Source organism: Bombina bombina, chromosome 11, assembly GCF_027579735.1.
Source record: "Bombina bombina isolate aBomBom1 chromosome 11, aBomBom1.pri, whole genome shotgun sequence".
Taxonomy (NCBI): Eukaryota; Metazoa; Chordata; class Amphibia; order Anura; family Bombinatoridae; genus Bombina; species Bombina bombina.
Genome location: NC_069509.1, coordinates 9,684,627 through 9,705,199, shown reverse-complemented (window position 1 = coordinate 9,705,199; position 20,573 = coordinate 9,684,627). Strand labels below are relative to the sequence as shown.

Here is a 20,573-nt window from a genome sequence, read left to right as displayed (position 1 = left end):
TGTCTATACCGTGATTTATTTGCAGATACTATTATTTCTATGTCTATACAGTGATTTATTTGCAGATACTATTATTTCTATGTCTATACAGTGATTTATTTGCAGATACTATTATTTCTATGTCTATACCGTGATTTATTTGCAGATACTATTATTTCTATGTCTATACAGTGATTTATTTGCAGATACTATTATTTCTATGTCTATACAGTGATTTATTTGCAGATACTATTATTTCTATGTCTATACCGTGATTTATTTGCAGATACTATTATTTCTATGTCTATACAGTGATTTATTTGCAGATACTATTATTTCTATGTCTATACCGTGATTTATTTGCAGATACTATTATTTCTATGTCTATACCGTGATTTATTTGCAGATACTATTATTTCTATGTCTATACCGTGATTTATTTGCAGATACTATTATTTCTATGTCTATACAGTGATTTATTTGCAGATACTATTATTTCTATGTCTATACCGTGATTTATTTGCAGATACTATTATTTCTATGTCTATACCGTGATTTATTTGCAGATACTATTATTTCTATGTCTATACCGTGATTTATTTGCAGATACTATTATTTCTATGTCTATACAGTGATTTATTTGCAGATACTATTATTTCTATGTCTATACCGTGATTTATTTGCAGATACTATTATTTCTATGTCTATACAGTGATTTATTTGCAGATACTATTATTTCTATGTCTATACCGTGATTTATTTGCAGATACTATTATTTCTATGTCTATACAGTGATTTATTTGCAGATACTATTATTTCTATGTCTATACAGTGATTTATTTGCAGATACTATTATTTCTATGTCTATACAGTGATTATTTGCAGATACTATTATTTCTATGTCTATACCGTGATTTATTTGCAGATACTATTATTTCTATGTCTATACAGTGATTTATTTGCAGATACTATTATTTCTATGTCTATACAGTGATTTGCAGATACTATTATTTCTATGTCTATACAGTGATTTGCAGATACCATTATTTCTATGTCTATACAGTGATTTGCAGATACTATTATTTCTATGTCTATACAGTGATTTATTTGCAGATACTATTATTTCTATGTCTATACCGTGATTTATTTGCAGATACTATTATTTCTATGTCTATACAGTGATTTATTTGCAGATACTATTATTTCTATGTCTATACAGTGATTTATTTGCAGATACTATTATTTCTATGTCTATACAGTGATTTATTTGCAGATACTATTATTTCTATGTCTATACCGTGATTTATTTGCAGATACTATTATTTCTATGTCTATACAGTGATTTATTTGCAGATACTATTATTTCTATGTCTATACCGTGATTTATTTGCAGATACTATTATTTCTGTCTATACAGTGATTTATTTGCAGATACTATTATTTCTATGTCTATACAGTGATTTGCAGATACTATTATTTCTATGTCTATACCGTGATTTATTTGCAGATACTATTATTTCTGTCTATACCGTGATTTATTTGCAGATACTATTATTTCTATGTCTATACAGTGATTTATTTGCAGATACTATTATTTCTATGTCTATACAGTGATTTATTTGCAGATACTATTATTTCTATGTCTATACAGTGATTTATTTGCAGATACTATTATTTCTATGTCTATACCGTGATTTATTTGCAGATACTATTATTTCTATGTCTATACAGTGATTTATTTGCAGATACTATTATTTCTATGTCTATACAGTGATTTATTTACAGATACTATTATTTCTATGTCTATACAGTGATTTATTTGCAGATACTATTATTTCTATGTCTATACAGTGATTTATTTGCAGATACTATTATTTCTATGTCTATACCGTGATTTATTTGCAGATACTATTATTTCTATGTCTATACCGTGATTTATTTGCAGATACTATTATTTCTATGTCTATACAGTGATTTATTTGCAGATACTATTATTTCTATGTCTATACAGTGATTTATTTGCAGATACTATTATTTCTATGTCTATACAGTGATTTATTTGCAGATACTATTATTTCTATGTCTATACAGTGATTTATTTGCAGATACTATTATTTCTGTCTATACAGTGATTTATTTGCAGATACTATTATTTCTATGTCTATACAGTGATTTATTTGCAGATACTATTATTTCTATGTCTATACCGTGATTTATTTGCAGATACTATTATTTCTATGTCTATACAGTGATTTATTTGCAGATACTATTATTTCTATGTCTATACAGTGATTTATTTGCAGATACTATTATTTCTATGTCTATACAGTGATTTATTTGCAGATACTATTATTTCTATGTCTATACAGTGATTTATTTGCAGATACTATTATTTCTATGTCTATACAGTGATTTATTTGCAGATACTATTATTTCTGTCTATACCGTGATTTATTTGCAGATACTATTATTTCTATGTCTATACCGTGATTTATTTGCAGATACTATTATTTCTATGTCTATACCGTGATTTATTTGCAGATACTATTATTTCTATGTCTATACCGTGATTTATTTGCAGATACTATTATTTCTATGTCTATACAGTGATTTATTTGCAGATACTATTATTTCTATGTCTATACAGTGATTTGCAGATACTATTATTTCTGTCTATACCGTGATTTATTTGCAGATACTATTATTTCTGTCTATACCGTGATTTATTTGCAGATACTATTATTTCTATGTCTATACCGTGATTTATTTGCAGATACTATTATTTCTATGTCTATACCGTGATTTATTTGCAGATACTATTATTTCTATGTCTATACCGTGATTTGCAGATACTATTATTTCTATGTCTATACCGTGATTTGCAGATACTATTATTTCTATGTCTATACCGTGATTTATTTGCAGATACTATTATTTCTGTCTATACAGTGATTTATTTGCAGATACTATTATTTCTATGTCTATACAGTGATTTGCAGATACTATTATTTCTATGTCTATACAGTGATTTATTTGCAGATACTATTATTTCTATGTCTATACCGTGATTTATTTGCAGATACTATTATTTCTATGTCTATACAGTGATTTATTTGCAGATATTATTATTTCTATGTCTATACAGTGATTTGCAGATACTATTATTTCTATGTCTATACCGTGATTTATTTACAGATACTATTATTTCTATGTCTATACAGTGATTTGCAGATACTATTATTTCTGTCTATACCGTGATTTATTTACAGATACTATTATTTCTATGTCTATACAGTGATTTATTTGCAGATACTATTATTTCTATGTCTATACCGTGATTTATTTGCAGATACTATTATTTCTGTCTATACAGTGATTTATTTGCAGATATTATTATTTCTATGTCTATACAGTGATTTATTTGCAGATATTATTATTTCTATGTCTATACAGTGATTTATTTGCAGATATTATTATTTCTATGTCTATACAGTGATTTGCAGATACTATTATTTCTATGTCTATACAGTGATTTATTTGCAGATACTATTATTTCTATGTCTATACAGTGATTTATTTGCAGATACTATTATTTCTGTCTATACCGTGATTTATTTGCAGATACTATTATTTCTATGTCTATACAGTGATTTATTTGCAGATACTATTATTTCTATGTCTATACAGTGATTTATTTGCAGATACTATTATTTCTATGTCTATACCGTGATTTATTTGCAGATACTATTATTTCTATGTCTATACAGTGATTTATTTGCAGATACTATTATTTCTATGTCTATACCGTGATTTATTTGCAGATACTATTATTTCTGTCTATACCGTGATTTGCAGATACCATTATTTCTATGTTTATATCCATGTTAAGTGCTTCACTTGTTAGATTTGTTTTATGAATTTGATTTAATAAACACTTTGTGCTACATTTATAGCAGATATAAGATTTGAGTATTTGATAGCCAAGACTTGCTTTGAGTGCACTTCTCAGTTTTATTTATATGATCTAGGTTTTGTGTCCCTTTTGGAAGTTGATTTTAAGAAGTTGCTGTCTCCTTATTTTAGGATAAATAACCTTTGGATTACAATGTATCTTAAATAGAAACCATTTTCTTTATTTTATAAAAACACAGATTTTTATCCAGGCTGGCGTAGACCTTTTGTAATGCGGCACTTAATTACCGATATATACTGTGCATTTATAACATTTGTGTGTGCAGACCTTATGTAATGTGACACTTAATTACTGATATATACTGTGCATATATAAACATTTATTGTGTGTGCAGACCTTATGTAATGTAGCACTTAATTACTGATATATACTGTGCATATATAAACATTTATTGTGTGTGCAGACCTTATGTAATGCAGCACTTAATTACTGATATATACTGTGCATATATAAACATTTATTGTGTGTGCAGACCTTATGTAATGCAGCACTTAATTACTGATATATACTGTGCATATATAAACATTTATTGTGTGTGCAGACCTTATGTAATGCAGCACTTAATTACTGATATATACTGTGCATATATAAACATTTATTGTGTGTGCAGACCTTATGTAATGCAGCACTTAATTACTGATATATACTGTGCATATATAAACATTTATTGTGTGTGCAGACCTTATGTAATGCAGCACTTAATTACTGATATATACTGTGCATATATAAACATTTATTGTGTGTACAGACCTTATGTAATGCTGTACTTAATTACTGATATATACTGTGCATATATAAACATTTATTGTGTGTGCAGACCTTATGTAATGCTGCACTTAAGCACTGATATATACTGTGCATATATAAACATTTATTGTGTGTGCAGACCTTATGTAATGTAGCATTTAATTACTGATATATACTGTGCATATATAAACATTTATTGTGTGTGCAGACCTTATGTAATGTAGCATTAATTACTGATATATACTGTGCATATATAAACATTTATTGTGTGTGCAGACCTTATGTAATGCAGCACTTAATTACTGATATATACTGTGCATATATAAACATTTATTGTGTGTGCAGACCTTTTGTAATGTGACATATAATTACTGATATATACTGTGCATATATAAACATTTATTGTGTGTGCAGACCTTATGTAATATGGCACTTAATTACTGATATTTACTGTGCATATATAAACATTTATTGTGTGTGCAGACCTTATGTAATGTGACACTTAATTACTGATATATACTGTGCATATATAAACATTTATTGTGTGTGCAGACCTTATGTAATGCAGCACTTAATTACTGATATATACTGTGCATATATAAATATTTATTGTGTGTGCAGACCTTGTGTAATGCAGCAAAAATTACTGATATATACTGTGCATATATAAACATTTATTGCGTGTGCAGACCTTTTGTAATGCAACACTTAATTACTGATATATACTGTGCATATATAAACATTTATTGTGTGTACAGACCTTATGTAATGCAGCACTTAATTACCGATATATACTGTGCATCTATAACATTTGTGTGTGCAGACCTTATGTAATGCGGCACTTAATTACTGATATATACTGTGCATATATAAACATTTATTGTGTGTGCAGACCTTATGTAATGCTGTACTTAATTACTGATATATACTGTGCATATATAAACATTTATTGTGTGTGCAGACCTTATGTAATGCAGCACTTAATTACTGATATATACTGTGCATATATAAACATTTATTGTGTGTACAGACCTTATGTAATGCTGTACTTAATTACTGATATATACTGTGCATATATAAACATTTATTGTGTGTGCAGACCTTATGTAATGCAGCACTTAATTACTGATATATACTGTGCATATATAAACATTTATTGTGTGTGCAGACCTTTTGTAATGTGACATATAATTACTGATATATACTGTGCATATATAAACATTTATTGTGTGTGCAGACCTTATGTAATATGGCACTTAATTACTGATATTTACTGTGCATATATAAACATTTATTGTGTGTGCAGACCTTATGTAATGTGACACTTAATTACTGATATATACTGTGCATATATAAACATTTATTGTGTGTGCAGACCTTATGTAATGCAGCACTTAATTACTGATATATACTGTGCATATATAAATATTTATTGTGTGTGCAGACCTTGTGTAATGCAGCAAAAATTACTGATATATACTGTGCATATATAAACATTTATTGCGTGTGCAGACCTTTTGTAATGCAACACTTAATTACTGATATATACTGTGCATATATAAACATTTATTGTGTGTACAGACCTTATGTAATGCAGCACTTAATTACCGATATATACTGTGCATCTATAACATTTGTGTGTGCAGACCTTATGTAATGCGGCACTTAATTACTGATATATACTGTGCATATATAAACATTTATTGTGTGTGCAGACCTTATGTAATGCAGCACTTAATTACTGATATATACTGTGCATATATAAACATTTATTGTGTGTGCAGACCTTATGTAATGCAGCACTTAATTACTGATATATACTGTGCATATATAAACATTTATTGTGTGTACAGACCTTATGTAATGCAGCACTTAATTACTGATATATACTGTGCATATATAAATATTTATTGTGTGTGCAGATCTAATGTAATGCAGCACTTAATTACTGATATATACTGTGCATATATAAATATTTATTGTGTGTACAGACCTTATGTAATGCAGCACTTAATTACTGATATATACTGTGCATATATAAACATTTATTGTGTGTGCAGACCTTATGTAATGCAGCACTTAATTACTGATCTATACTGTGCATATATAAACATTTATTGTGTGTGCAGACCTTATGTAATGCAGCACTTAATTACTGATCTATACTGTGCATATATAAAAATTTACTGTGTGTGCAGATCTTATGTAATGTGACATATAATTACTGATATATACTGTGCATATATAAACATTTATTGTGTGTGCAGACCTTATGTAATGCAGCACTTAATTACTGATATATACTGTGCATATATAAACATTTATTGTGTGCACAGACCTTATGTAATGCGGCACTTAATTACTGATATATACTGTGCATATATAAACATTTATTGTGTGTGCAGACCTTATGTAATGCAGCACTTAATTACTGATATATACTGTGCATATATAAACATTATTGTGTGTGCAGACCTTATGTAATGCAGCACTTAATTACTGATATATACTGTGCATATATAAACATTTATTGTGTGTGCAGACCTTATGTAATGCTGTACTTAATTACTGATATATACTGTGCATATATAAACATTTATTGTGTGTACAGACCTTATGTAATGCTGTACTTAATTACTGATATATACTGTGCATATATAAACATTTATTGTGTGTGCAGACCTTATGTAATGCAGCACTTAATTACTGATATATACTGTGCATATATAAACATTTATTGTGTGTGCAGACCTTTTGTAATGTGACATATAATTACTGATATATACTGTGCATATATAAACATTTATTGTGTGTGCAGACCTTATGTAATATGGCACTTAATTACTGATATTTACTGTGCATATATAAACATTTATTGTGTGTGCAGACCTTATGTAATGTGACACTTAATTACTGATATATACTGTGCATATATAAACATTTATTGTGTGTGCAGACCTTATGTAATGCAGCACTTAATTACTGATATATACTGTGCATATATAAATATTTATTGTGTGTGCAGACCTTGTGTAATGCAGCAAAAATTACTGATATATACTGTGCATATATAAACATTTATTGCGTGTGCAGACCTTTTGTAATGCAACACTTAATTACTGATATATACTGTGCATATATAAACATTTATTGTGTGTACAGACCTTATGTAATGCAGCACTTAATTACCGATATATACTGTGCATCTATAACATTTGTGTGTGCAGACCTTATGTAATGCGGCACTTAATTACTGATATATACTGTGCATATATAAACATTTATTGTGTGTGCAGACCTTATGTAATGCAGCACTTAATTACTGATATATACTGTGCATATATAAACATTTATTGTGTGTGCAGACCTTATGTAATGCAGCACTTAATTACTGATATATACTGTGCATATATAAACATTTATTGTGTGTACAGACCTTATGTAATGCAGCACTTAATTACTGATATATACTGTGCATATATAAATATTTATTGTGTGTGCAGATCTAATGTAATGCAGCACTTAATTACTGATATATACTGTGCATATATAAATATTTATTGTGTGTACAGACCTTATGTAATGCAGCACTTAATTACTGATATATACTGTGCATATATAAACATTTATTGTGTGTGCAGACCTTATGTAATGCAGCACTTAATTACTGATCTATACTGTGCATATATAAACATTTATTGTGTGTGCAAACCTTATGTAATGCAGCACTTAATTACTGATCTATACTGTGCATATATAAAAATTTACTGTGTGTGCAGATCTTATGTAATGTGACATATAATTACTGATATATACTGTGCATATATAAACATTTATTGTGTGTGCAGACCTTATGTAATGCAGCACTTAATTACTGATATATACTGTGCATATATAAACATTTATTGTGTGCACAGACCTTATGTAATGCGGCACTTAATTACTGATATATACTGTGCATATATAAACATTTATTGTGTGTGCAGACCTTATGTAATGCAGCACTTAATTACTGATATATACTGTGCATATATAAACATTATTGTGTGTGCAGACCTTATGTAATGTAGCACTTAATAACTGATATATACTGTGCATATATAAACATTATTGTGTGTGCAGACCTTATGTAATGTAGCACTTAATAACTGATATATACTGTGCATATATAAACATTTATTGTGTGTGCAGACCTTATGTAATGCAGCACTTAATTACTGATATATACTGTGCATATATAAAGATTTATTGTATGTGCAGACCTTATGTAATGCAGCACTTAAATACTGATATATACTGTGCATATATAAACATTTATTGTGTGTGCAGACCTTATGTAATGTGACACTTAATTACTGATATATACTGTACATATATAAACATTTATTGTGTGTGCAGACCTTATGTAATGCAACACTTAATTACTGATATATACTGTGCATATATAAACATTAGTTTGGAAGAACTGTCAAAGGGTTACTTCCCAAACCTGATGCGGTCTACAGAGAATCACTAGTATGCGTGTCCTGAATGAAATAACGATACAATGTTTTGCTCCTCACCTTGGAAGAGACACAGAGGCTTCTTGCTCTGCTCTATGGCCTCGGAGCTCAGTGCAGATGACAAGCTATGGAGGAGGAAACAGTCAAACAAATCCTTAGAAAGACACACACCCCTAAACCCCAGTCTTCTGTCTCACTTACCTGAAAACTGCAATTTGACCCAAGTTGTTCCCGGCTGCCAGGAACTTACCACAAGGAGAAAAGCACTGGCTGTAAACAGTCATATGGAGAAGCTCCAACGCACGGGACACATCAGCCTGTGGGGGTATTGAGATGATGAGATCAATAGAGATACTTATTGGGTACCACTTGCTCTCTTCTCTTTGTGGTAATGATACTACTTGATAAGATGAACACTGTTGTGCTGGCAGCTGCAGCCCTCAAGTCTCAGGGGATGTAAAACTTCAGTAAGTAGAAAACTCCTTTATAGAAATGATGACTAAATATATAAACACACAAAACACTGAAGAAACCGCTCAGAGAGCAGCAGCATTTATAGCCAATGTCCCCCCCAGAAGTCATTTTACCTAAATATTTGCTGTCAGCTACAGGGGACAGCTCCTGACACTGAATATCTGTGCATCACCTAAAAAAAATCACCTACAGGAATAGATCATAACTTACAAACAGATATTAATGGCAGATAATAGGCACAAGTCTGCCATGTAGCCTTATGTTTTTCCTAGGCATTAATTAGTATGTGTGATAGCCTTATGTTTATCCCAGGCATTAATTAGTATGTGTAATAGCCTTATGTTTACCCCAGGCATTAATTAGTATGTGTAATAGCCTTATGTTTATCCCAGGCATTAATTAGTATGTGTAATAGCCTTATGTTTATCCCAGGCATTAATTAGTATGTGTAATAGCCTTATGTTTATCCCAGGCATTAATTAGTATGTGTAATAGCCTTATGTTTATCCCAGGCATTAATTAGTATGTGTAATAGCCTTTTGTTTATCCCAGGCATTAATTAGTATGTGTAATAGCCTTATGTTTATCCCAGGCATTAATTAGTATGTGTAATAGCCTTATGTTTATCCCAGGCATTAATTAGTATGTATGATAGCCTTTTGTTTATCCCAGGCATTAATTAGTATGTGTGATAGCCTTTTGTTTATCCCAGGCATTAATTAGTATGTGTGATAGCCTTATGTTTATCCCAGGCATTAATTAGTATGTATGATAGGATTATGCTTATCCCAGGCATTAATTAGTATGTGTGATAGCCTTTTGTTTATCCCAGGCATTAATTAGTATGTGTAATAGCCTTATGTTTATCCCAGGCATTAATTAGTATGTATGATAGCCTTTTGTTTATCCCAGGCATTAATTAGTATGTGTGATAGCCTTTTGTTTATCCCAGGCATTAGTATGTGTAATAGCCTTATGTTTATCCCAGGCATTAATTAGTATGTGTAATAGCCTTATGTTTATCCCAGGCATTAATTAGTATGTGTAATAGCCTTATGTTTATCAGCTACAGGGGACAGCTCCTGACACTAAATATCTGTGCATCATCTAAAAAAATCACCTACAGGAATAGATCATAACTTACAAACAGATATTAATGGCAGATAATAGGCACAAGTCTGCCATGTAGCCTTATGTTTTTCCTAGGCATTAATTAGTATGTGTGACAGCCTTATGTTTATCCTAGGCCTTAATTAGTACGTAGGATAGCCTTATGTTTATCCTAGGCATTAATTAGTATGTGTGATAGCCTTATGTTTATCCCAGGCCTTAATTAGTACGTAGGATAGCCTTATGTTTATCCTAGGCATTAATTAGTATGTGTGATAGCCTTATGTTTATCCCAGGCCTTAATTAGTACGTAGGATAGCCTTATGTTTATCCTAGGCATTAATTAGTATGTGTGATAGCCTTATGTTTATCCTAGGCATTAATTAGTATGTGTGATAGCCTTATGTTTATCCTAGGCATTAATTAGTATGTAGGATAGCCTTATGTTTATCCTAGGCATTAATTAGTATGTAGGATAGCCTTATGTTTATCCTAGGCATTAATTAGTATGTGTGATAGCCTTATGCTTATCCTAGGCATTAATTAGTATGTGTGATAGCCTTATGCTTATCCCAGGCATTAATTAGTATGTAGGATAGCCTTATGTTTATCCCAGGCATTAATTAGTATGTAGGATAGCCTTATGTTTCCCCCAGGCATTAATTAGTATGTAGGATACAGTACAGTCAGTGAAATATTATAGGAAATATTGTATTTATTGTAACTGTTCGTCTGGAGTGGCATTCACCTACCAAGTATATATAAAGTATCGTGACAGACACGTTATCAGAAAAACCTAAACCTATAAATATAGGTCAAAGAGACCAAATACTGCTGAAGGCAATGAACTTGAGATGTTGTAAAGTATACCTATATATGCCTACATAATAGTAATGATTTGATACGTATATGACAATATTTTGGATTTAAAATATTGTTAACTTTATAGGATCGTTATTTCAATTAGAATAAGGCATAAAATACAAGCAACAATATTGGCAGGCTATTTCATGACAAGCACTTAGCCAGGTATTTTTCCCGTGGAATTTAAAGCAGCTACCCAATATTAAAATCTTATATACTTTTACTATTGATACACCTTGTCATAAGCAATCTCTGTATCTTCAATTTTAAGCCTACGCATTACCCCCTTTACATATGTGATAACGTCACATTTAAAGAATCAGGATTGAAATAGTAGACGTTTATTTTAAATGTTTTGTCCTTTTGTGTATGTATAATTTTAACGATTTCTATAAAAGGTTAAATTTTAATTTATCCAATACAGCACTCCACTCAGGTAGTCTCATATCATCTTTCAGTCTTAAAGTAAACACAGAAACTTGAGCGCTAAACAGGTGTACACCTACATCAGTCTTGTACCGATTTGTCTTAGCCTTAATCCAAGTAAACAGCACCCCTATTTTGCTTTTATCTTATAATTAAATTGTATTAAGCAATTGATTAATTATAAGCATATTTAATTCCTGTATCGGTTCACTAGTAGTGCCTTAGTACCCCCTTTTTTCAGTATGTAGGATAGCCTTATGTTTATCCCAGGCATTAATTAGTATGTAGGATAGCCTGATGCTTATCCCAGGCAGTAATTAGTACGTAGGACAGCGCTAGTCTTTAATGAGGCGACGTTTCCACCTCTACACCAATAACCATGCCTGTCATCCGACATCCTAGCACAGCTATTGGTGTAGGGGTATAAATGTTATTGGTAAAGAGCACTGTGCCGTGGGCAGAAAAGGTGAGTTAACCACCCTTTTTTAAAATAACTGATGACTGAAACTACCGGGTTTTTTTTTAGTGATGGTAAGCCCTAGTGTCTTATTTAAATGCTCGGATTTATCCCAGGCATCAATCAGTACGTAGGATAGCCGTATGCTTATCCCAGGCATTAATACATAGGATAGTCTTATGCTTATCCCAGGCATTAATACATAGGATAGCATTATGCTTATCCCAGGCATTAATTAGTACTTAGGATAGCATTATGATTATCCCAGGCATTAATTAGTATGTAGGATAGCCTTATGCTTATTCCAGGCATTAATTAGTACATAGGATAGCCTTATGCTTATTCCAGGCATTAAATAGTACGTAGGATAGCATTATGATTATCCCAGGCATTAATTAGTACATATGGTAGCCTTATGCTTATCCCAGGCAGTAATTAGTACGTAGGATAGTCTTATGCTTATCACAGGCAGTAATTGGTACGTAGGATAGCCTTATGCTTATTCCAGGCATTAAATAGTACGTAGGATAGCATTATGATTATCCCAGGCAGTAATTAGTACGTAGGATAGTCTTATGCTTATCACAGGCAGTAATTGGTACGTAGGATAGCCTTATGCTTATCCCAAGCATTAATTTGGACTACACAGCCCATCCCCACGATAACACCTCAGCTAATCACTAAGACCTGCAGTGCGCCATTTACTCTCATCCCCCAACATATAACTATATAGACAAGAGGACATACAGACAACTAGACCTGTAACAAGATAGCCAGACAGACAGCCCTGCGTACAGACAGATGTGCAGGCACGCAACTAAGCACACACGTGCAGGCACGCAACTAAGCACACAGACAGAAGTACAGACAACTCAGTGGACAAGCAGTAAGGATTCGGAGTTGCACAAGAGTGTAAAGCGAGTGCCTCCATTAGTTTATTCTTGGGGCACTACAGAATCTCACCTCTCCCGGTAACATGTTATGCTTATCCCAGGCATTAATTTGCACTACACAGCCCATCCCCACGATAACACCTCAGCTAATCACTAAGACCTGCAGTGCGCCATTTACTCTCACCCCCCCCCCCAACATATAACTATATAGACAAGAGGAAAAACAGACAACTAGACCTGTAACAGGAAAAACAGACAACTAGACCTGTAACAAGATAGCCAGACAGCGGCGCGACCAGTCACACAGACAGAAGTACAGGCGTGTAGCCAGTCACACAGACAGGCGTGTAGCCAGTCACACAGACAGGCGTGTAGCCAGTCACACAGACAGGCGTGTAGCCAGTCACACAGACAGGCGTGTAGCCAGTCACACAGACAGGCGTGTAGCCAGTCACACAGACAGGCGTGTAGCCAGTCACACAGACAGGCGTGTAGCCAGTCACACAGACAGGCGTGTAGCCAGTCACACAGACAGGCGTGTAGCCAGTCACACAGACAGGCGTGTAGCCAGTCACACAGACAGGCGTGTAGCCAGTCACACAGACAGGCGTGTAGCCAGTCACACAGACAGGCGTGTAGCCAGTCACACAGACAGGCGTGTAGCCAGTCACACAGACAGGCGTGTAGCCAGTCACACAGACAGGCGTGTAGCCAGTCACACAGACAGGCGTGTAGCCAGTCACACAGACAGGCGTGTAGCCAGTCACACAGACAGGCGTGTAGCCAGTCACACAGACAGGCGTGTAACCAGTCACACAGACAGAAGTACAGACATGTAACCAGTCACACAGACAGAAGTACAGACATGTAACCAGTCACACAGACAGAAGTACAGACATGTAACCAGTCACACAGACAGAAGTAGACATGTAACCAGTCACACAGACAGAAGTACAGACATGTAACCAGTCACACAGACAGAAGTACAGACGTGTAACCAGTCACACAGACAGAAGTACAGACGTGTAACCAGTCACACAGACAGAAGTACAGACGTGTAACCAGTCACACAGACAGAAGTACAGACGTGTAACCAGTCACACAGACAGAAGTACAGACGTGTAACCAGTCACACAGACAGAAGTACAGACGTGTAACCAGTCACACAGACAGAAGTACAGACGTGTAACCAGTCACACAGACAGAAGTACAGACGTGTAACCAGTCACACAGACAGAAGTACAGACGTGTAACCAGTCACACAGACAGAAGTACAGACGTGTAACCAGTCACACAGACAGAAGTACAGACGTGTAACCAGTCACACAGACAGAAGTACAGACGTGTAACCAGTCACACAGACAGAAGTACAGACGTGTAACCAGTCACACAGACAGAAGTACAGACGTGTAACCAGTCACACAGACAGAAGTACAGGCGTGTAACCAGTCACACAGACAGAAGTACAGGCATGTAACCAGTCACACAGACAGAAGTACAGACATGTAACCAGTCACACAGACAGAAGTACAGACATGTAACCAGTCACACAGACAGAAGTACAGACATGTAACCAGTCACACAGACAGAAGTACAGACGTGTAACCAGTCACACAGACAGAAGTACAGACGTGTAACCAGTCACACAGACAGAAGTACAGACGTGTAACCAGTCACACAGACAGAAGTACAGACGTGTAACCAGTCACACAGACAGAAGTACAGACGTGTAACCAGTCACACAGACAGAAGTACAGACGTGTAACCAGTCACACAGACAGAAGTACAGACATGTAACCAGTCACACAGACAGAAGTACAGACGTGTAACCAGTCACACAGACAGAAGTACAGACATGTAACCAGTCACACAGACAGAAGTACAGACATGTAACCAGTCACACAGACAGAAGTACAGACGTGTAACCAGTCACACAGACAGAAGTACAGACGTGTAACCAGTCACACAGACAGAAGTACAGACGTGTAACCAGTCACACAGACAGAAGTACAGACGTGTAACCAGTCACACAGACAGAAGTACAGACGTGTAACCGGTCACACAGACAGAAGTACAGACGTGTAACCAGTCACACAGACAGAAGTACAGACGTGTAACCAGTCACACAGACAGAAGTACAGACGTGTAACCAGTCACACAGACAGAAGTACAGACGTGTAACCAGTCACACAGACAGAAGTACAGACGTGTAACCAGTCACACAGACAGAAGTACAGACGTGTAACCAGTCACACAGACAGAAGTACAGACGTGTAACCAGTCACACAGACAGAAGTACAGACATGTAACCGGTCACACAGACAGAAGTACAGACATGTAACCAGTCACACAGACAGAAGTACAGACGTGTAACCGGTCACACAGACAGAAGTACAGACGTGTAACCAGTCACACAGACAGAAGTACAGACGTGTAACCGGTCACACAGACAGAAGTACAGACGTGTAACCAGTCACACAGCCAGAAGTACAGACATGTAACCAGTCACACAGCCAGAAGTACAGACATGTAACCAGTCACACAGCCAGAAGTACAGACATGTAACCAGTCACACAGACAGAAGTACAGACAGACAACTCAGTGTTCAAGCAGTAAAGATTCGGAGTTGCACAAAAGTGTACAACTAGTGCCGCCATTAGTTTATTCTCGGAGGACTACAGAATCTCACCTCTCCCGGTAACATGGTAGTTTTGTGGTTCTAGTCGCATAGTTATGACGTTACATGCTTACGCTATATAATGACGTTTTACGCACAAGACGCCGGGTACAGACCTATCCTGCATCTACAGTCACGTTACTTTCAGAACCTGCGCACAACGCTGATTGGTTGAGCAACTTCGCGTCAGCACGTAGTTTACGTGACACGCGCACGTTGGACACGCAAGAAACGTGACGCGCACGCAAAGCACGATTCGCGCAGTGTGAGTGGCGCAGTGACCAATCTGAGACATCGAAATAGGCCGCGTTACACAGAGTGAAGCCTTCACTAACCCCGGGACAGAGCCCCGGCCGTTCACCGGCAGGTAACACGGGGTCGCACTGTGATGGTTGATGACCGTCTTTATTGGTCACGAGCACAGGGGTACTTGGTTGGCGGCTGGTTCTGAGATTTACACAGCCAGGGTCCCCAAGATGAGACACCCACACAGCCAGGGTCCCCAAGATTAGACACCCACACAGCCAGGGTCCCCAAGATTAGACACCCACACAGCCAGGGTCCCCAAGATTAGACACCCACACAGCCAGGGTCCCCAAGATGAGACACCCACACAGCCAGGGTCCCCAAGATGAGACACCCACACAGCCAGGGTCCCCAAGATGAGACACCCACACAGCCAGGGTCCCCAAGATGAGACACCCACACAGCCAGGGTCCCCAAGATGAGACACCCACACAGCCAGGGTCCCCAAGATGAGACACCCACACAGCCAGGGTCCCCAAGATGAGACACCCACACAGCCCGGGTCCCCAAGATGAGACACCCACACAGCCAGGGTCCCCAAGATGAGACACCCACACAGCCAGGGTCCCCAAGATGAGACACCCACACAGCCAGGGTCCCCAAGATGAGACACCCACACAGCCAGGGTCCCCAAGATGAGACACCCACACAGCCCGGGTCCCCAAGATGAGACACCCACACAGCCCGGGTCCCCAAGATGAGACACCCACACAGCCAGGGTCCCCAAGATGAGACACCCACACAGCCAGGGTCCCCAAGATGAGACACCCACACAGCCCGGGTCCCCAAGATGAGACACCCACACAGCCCGGGTCCCCAAGATGAGACACCCACACAGCCCGGGTCCCCAAGATGAGACACCCACACAGCCCGGGTCCCCAAGATGAGACACCCACACAGCCCGGGTCCCCAAGATGAGACACCCACACAGCCCGGGTCCCCAAGGTGAGACACCCACACAGCCCGGGTCCCCAAGGTGAGACACCCACACAGCCCGGGTCCCCAAGGTGAGACACCCACACAGCCAGGGTCCCCAAGATGAGACACCCACACAGCCAGGGTCCCCAAGATGAGACACCCACACAGCCAGGGTCCCCTAGGTGAGACACCCACACAGCCCGGGTCCCCAAGGTGAGACACCCACACAGCCCGGGTCCCCAAGGTGAGACACCCACACAGCCCGGGTCCCCAAGATGAGACACCCACACAGCCAGGGTCCCCTAGGTGAGACACCCACACAGCCAGGGTCCCCTAGGTGAGACACCCACACAGCCAGGGTCCCCTAGGTGAGACACCCACACAGCCAGGGTCCCCTAGGTGAGACACCCACACAGCCATGGTCCCCAAGGTGAGACACCCACACAGCCCGGGTCCCCAAGGTGAGACACCCACACAGCCCGGGTCCCCAAGATGAGACACCCACACAGCCAGGGTCCCCCAGATAAGAAATGTGTATATACATCTCATCTGGGGGCCCCAGGCTGCGTGTGTGTGTACATCTCATCTGGGGGCTCCTGGGGCCCCAAGATGAGATGTACACACACGGAGCCTTGGGGCCCCCAGATGAGATGAGACACGTACACACACACACACCCTTGTGCCCTGAGATGTGACACGTACACACACACACACCCTTGTGCCCTGAGATGTGACACGTACACACACACACCCTTGTGCCCTGAGATGTGACACGTACACACACACACATCCTTGTGCCCTGAGATGTGACACGTACACACACACACATCCTTGTGCCCTGAGATGTGACACGTACACACACACACATCCTTGTGCCCTGAGATGTGACACGTACACACACAGCCTTGTGCCCTGAGATGTGACACGTACACACACAGCCTTGTGCCCTGAGATGTGACACGTACACACACACACCCTTGTGCCCTGAGATGTGACACGTACACACACACAGCCTTGTGCCCTGAGATGTGACACGTACACACACACACCCTTGTGCCCTGAGATGTGACACGTACACACACACACACCCTTGTGCCCTGAGATGTGACACGTACACACACACACACCCTTGTGCCCTGAGATGTGACACGTACACACACACACACCCTTGTGCCCTGAGATGTGACACGTACACACACACACAGCCTTGTGCCCTGAGATGTGACACGTACACACACACAGCCTTGTGCCCTGAGATGTGACACGTACACACACACAGCCTTGTGCCCTGAGATGTGACACGTACACACACACACACACCCTTGTGCCCTGAGATGTGACACGTACACACACACACAGCCTTGTGCCCTGAGATGTGACACGTACACACACACACCCTTGTGCCCTGAGATGTGAAACGTACACACACAGCCTTGTGCCCTGAGATGTGACACGTACACACACACACAGCCTTGTGTCCTGAGATGTGACACGTACACACACACACATCCTTGTGCCCTGAGATGTGACACGTACACACACACATCCTTGTGCCCTGAGATGTGACACGTACACACACACAGCCTTGTGCCCTGAGATGTGACACGTACACACACACACCCTTGTGCCCTGAGATGTGACACGTACACACACACACACAGCCTTGTGCCCTGAGATGTGACACGTACACACACACACACATCCTTGTGCCCTGAGATGTGACACGTACACACACACACACATCCTTGTGCCCTGAGATGTGACACGTACACACACACACATCCTTGTGCCCTGAGATGTGACACGTACACACACACACATCCTTGTGCCCTGAGATGTGACACGTACACACACACAGCCTTGTGCCCTGAGATGTGACACGTACACACACACCCTTGTGCCCTGAGATGTGACACGTACACACACACACACCCTTGTGCCCTGAGATGTGACACGTACACACACACATCCTTGTGCCCTGAGATGTGACACGTACACACACACAGCCTTGTGCCCTGAGATGTGACACGTACACACACACACACCCTTGTGCCCTGAGATGTGACACGTACACACACACACATCCTTGTGCCCTGAGATGTGACACGTACACACACACACCCTTGTGCCCTGAGATGTGACACGTACACACACACACATCCTTGTGCCCTGAGATGTGACACGTACACACACACACATCCTTGTGCCCTGAGATGTGACACGTACACACACACATCCTTGTGTCCTGAGATGTGACACGTACACACATCCTTGTGCCCTGAGATGTGACACGTACACACACACACAGCCTTGTGCCCTGAGATGTGACACGTACACACACACACACATCCTTGTGCCCTGAGATGTGACACGTACACACACACACATCCTTGTGCCCTGAGATGTGAAACGTACACACACACACAGCCTTGTGCCCTGAGATGTGACACGTACACACACACACATCCTTGTGCCCTGAGATGTGACACGTACACACACACCCTTGTGCCCTGAGATGTGACACGTACACACACACACCCTTGTGCCCTGAGATGTGACACGTACACACACACACCCTTGTGCCCTGAGATGTGACACGTACACACACACACAGCCTTGTGCCCTGAGATGTGACACGTACACACACACAGCCTTGTGCCCTGAGATGTGACACGTACGCACACACACAGCCTTGTGCCCTGAGATGTGACACGTACACACACACAGCCTTGTGCCCTGAGATGTGACACGTACACACACACACCCTTGTGCCCTGAGATGTGACACGTACACACACACACCCTTGTGCCCTGAGATGTGACACGTACACACACACACACAACCTTGTGCCCTGAGATGTGACACGTACACACACACACACATCCTTGTGCCCTGAGATGTGACACGTACACACACACACACATCCTTGTGCCCTGAGATGTGACACGTACACACACACACACATCCTTGTGCCCTGAGATGTGACACGTACACACACACACACACCCTTGTGTCCTGAGATGTGACACGTACACACACACAGCCTTGTGCCCTGAGATGTGACACGTACACACACACACACACACACACACACACACAGCCTTGTGCCCTGAGATGTGACACGTACACACACACACACCCTTGTGCCCTGAGATGTGACACGTACACACACACACATCCTTGTGCCCTGAGATGTGACACGTACACACACACACACCCTTGTGCCCTGAGATGTGACACGTACACA

At 38.8% G+C, this 20,573-nt stretch overlaps 2 protein-coding genes across 3 annotated transcripts in view; one reads left to right on the top strand and one right to left on the bottom strand.

The window, feature by feature from the left end:
• THOC6 (THO complex subunit 6) overlaps window positions 1-16,189 on the bottom strand; it is a gene marked incomplete in the record, with an annotated part of 63,902 nt that extends 47,713 nt beyond the window's left edge. For both annotated transcript variants that reach the window (XM_053695052.1, XM_053695053.1), the window contains 3 exon segments: window positions 9,262-9,326; window positions 9,403-9,518; window positions 16,115-16,189. In XM_053695052.1, the coding sequence (XP_053551027.1) occupies window positions 9,262-9,326; window positions 9,403-9,518; window positions 16,115-16,129 (196 nt within the window).
• A 153-nt stretch (window positions 16,190-16,342) lies between these two features.
• LOC128642011 (serine/arginine repetitive matrix protein 2) overlaps window positions 16,343-20,573 on the top strand; it is a 132,224-nt gene continuing 127,993 nt past the window's right edge. The window contains exon 1 of the mRNA XM_053694645.1: window positions 16,343-16,469. The gene's annotated coding sequence lies outside the window, so the exon portion shown is untranslated. The remainder of the gene's footprint in view (window positions 16,470-20,573) is intronic.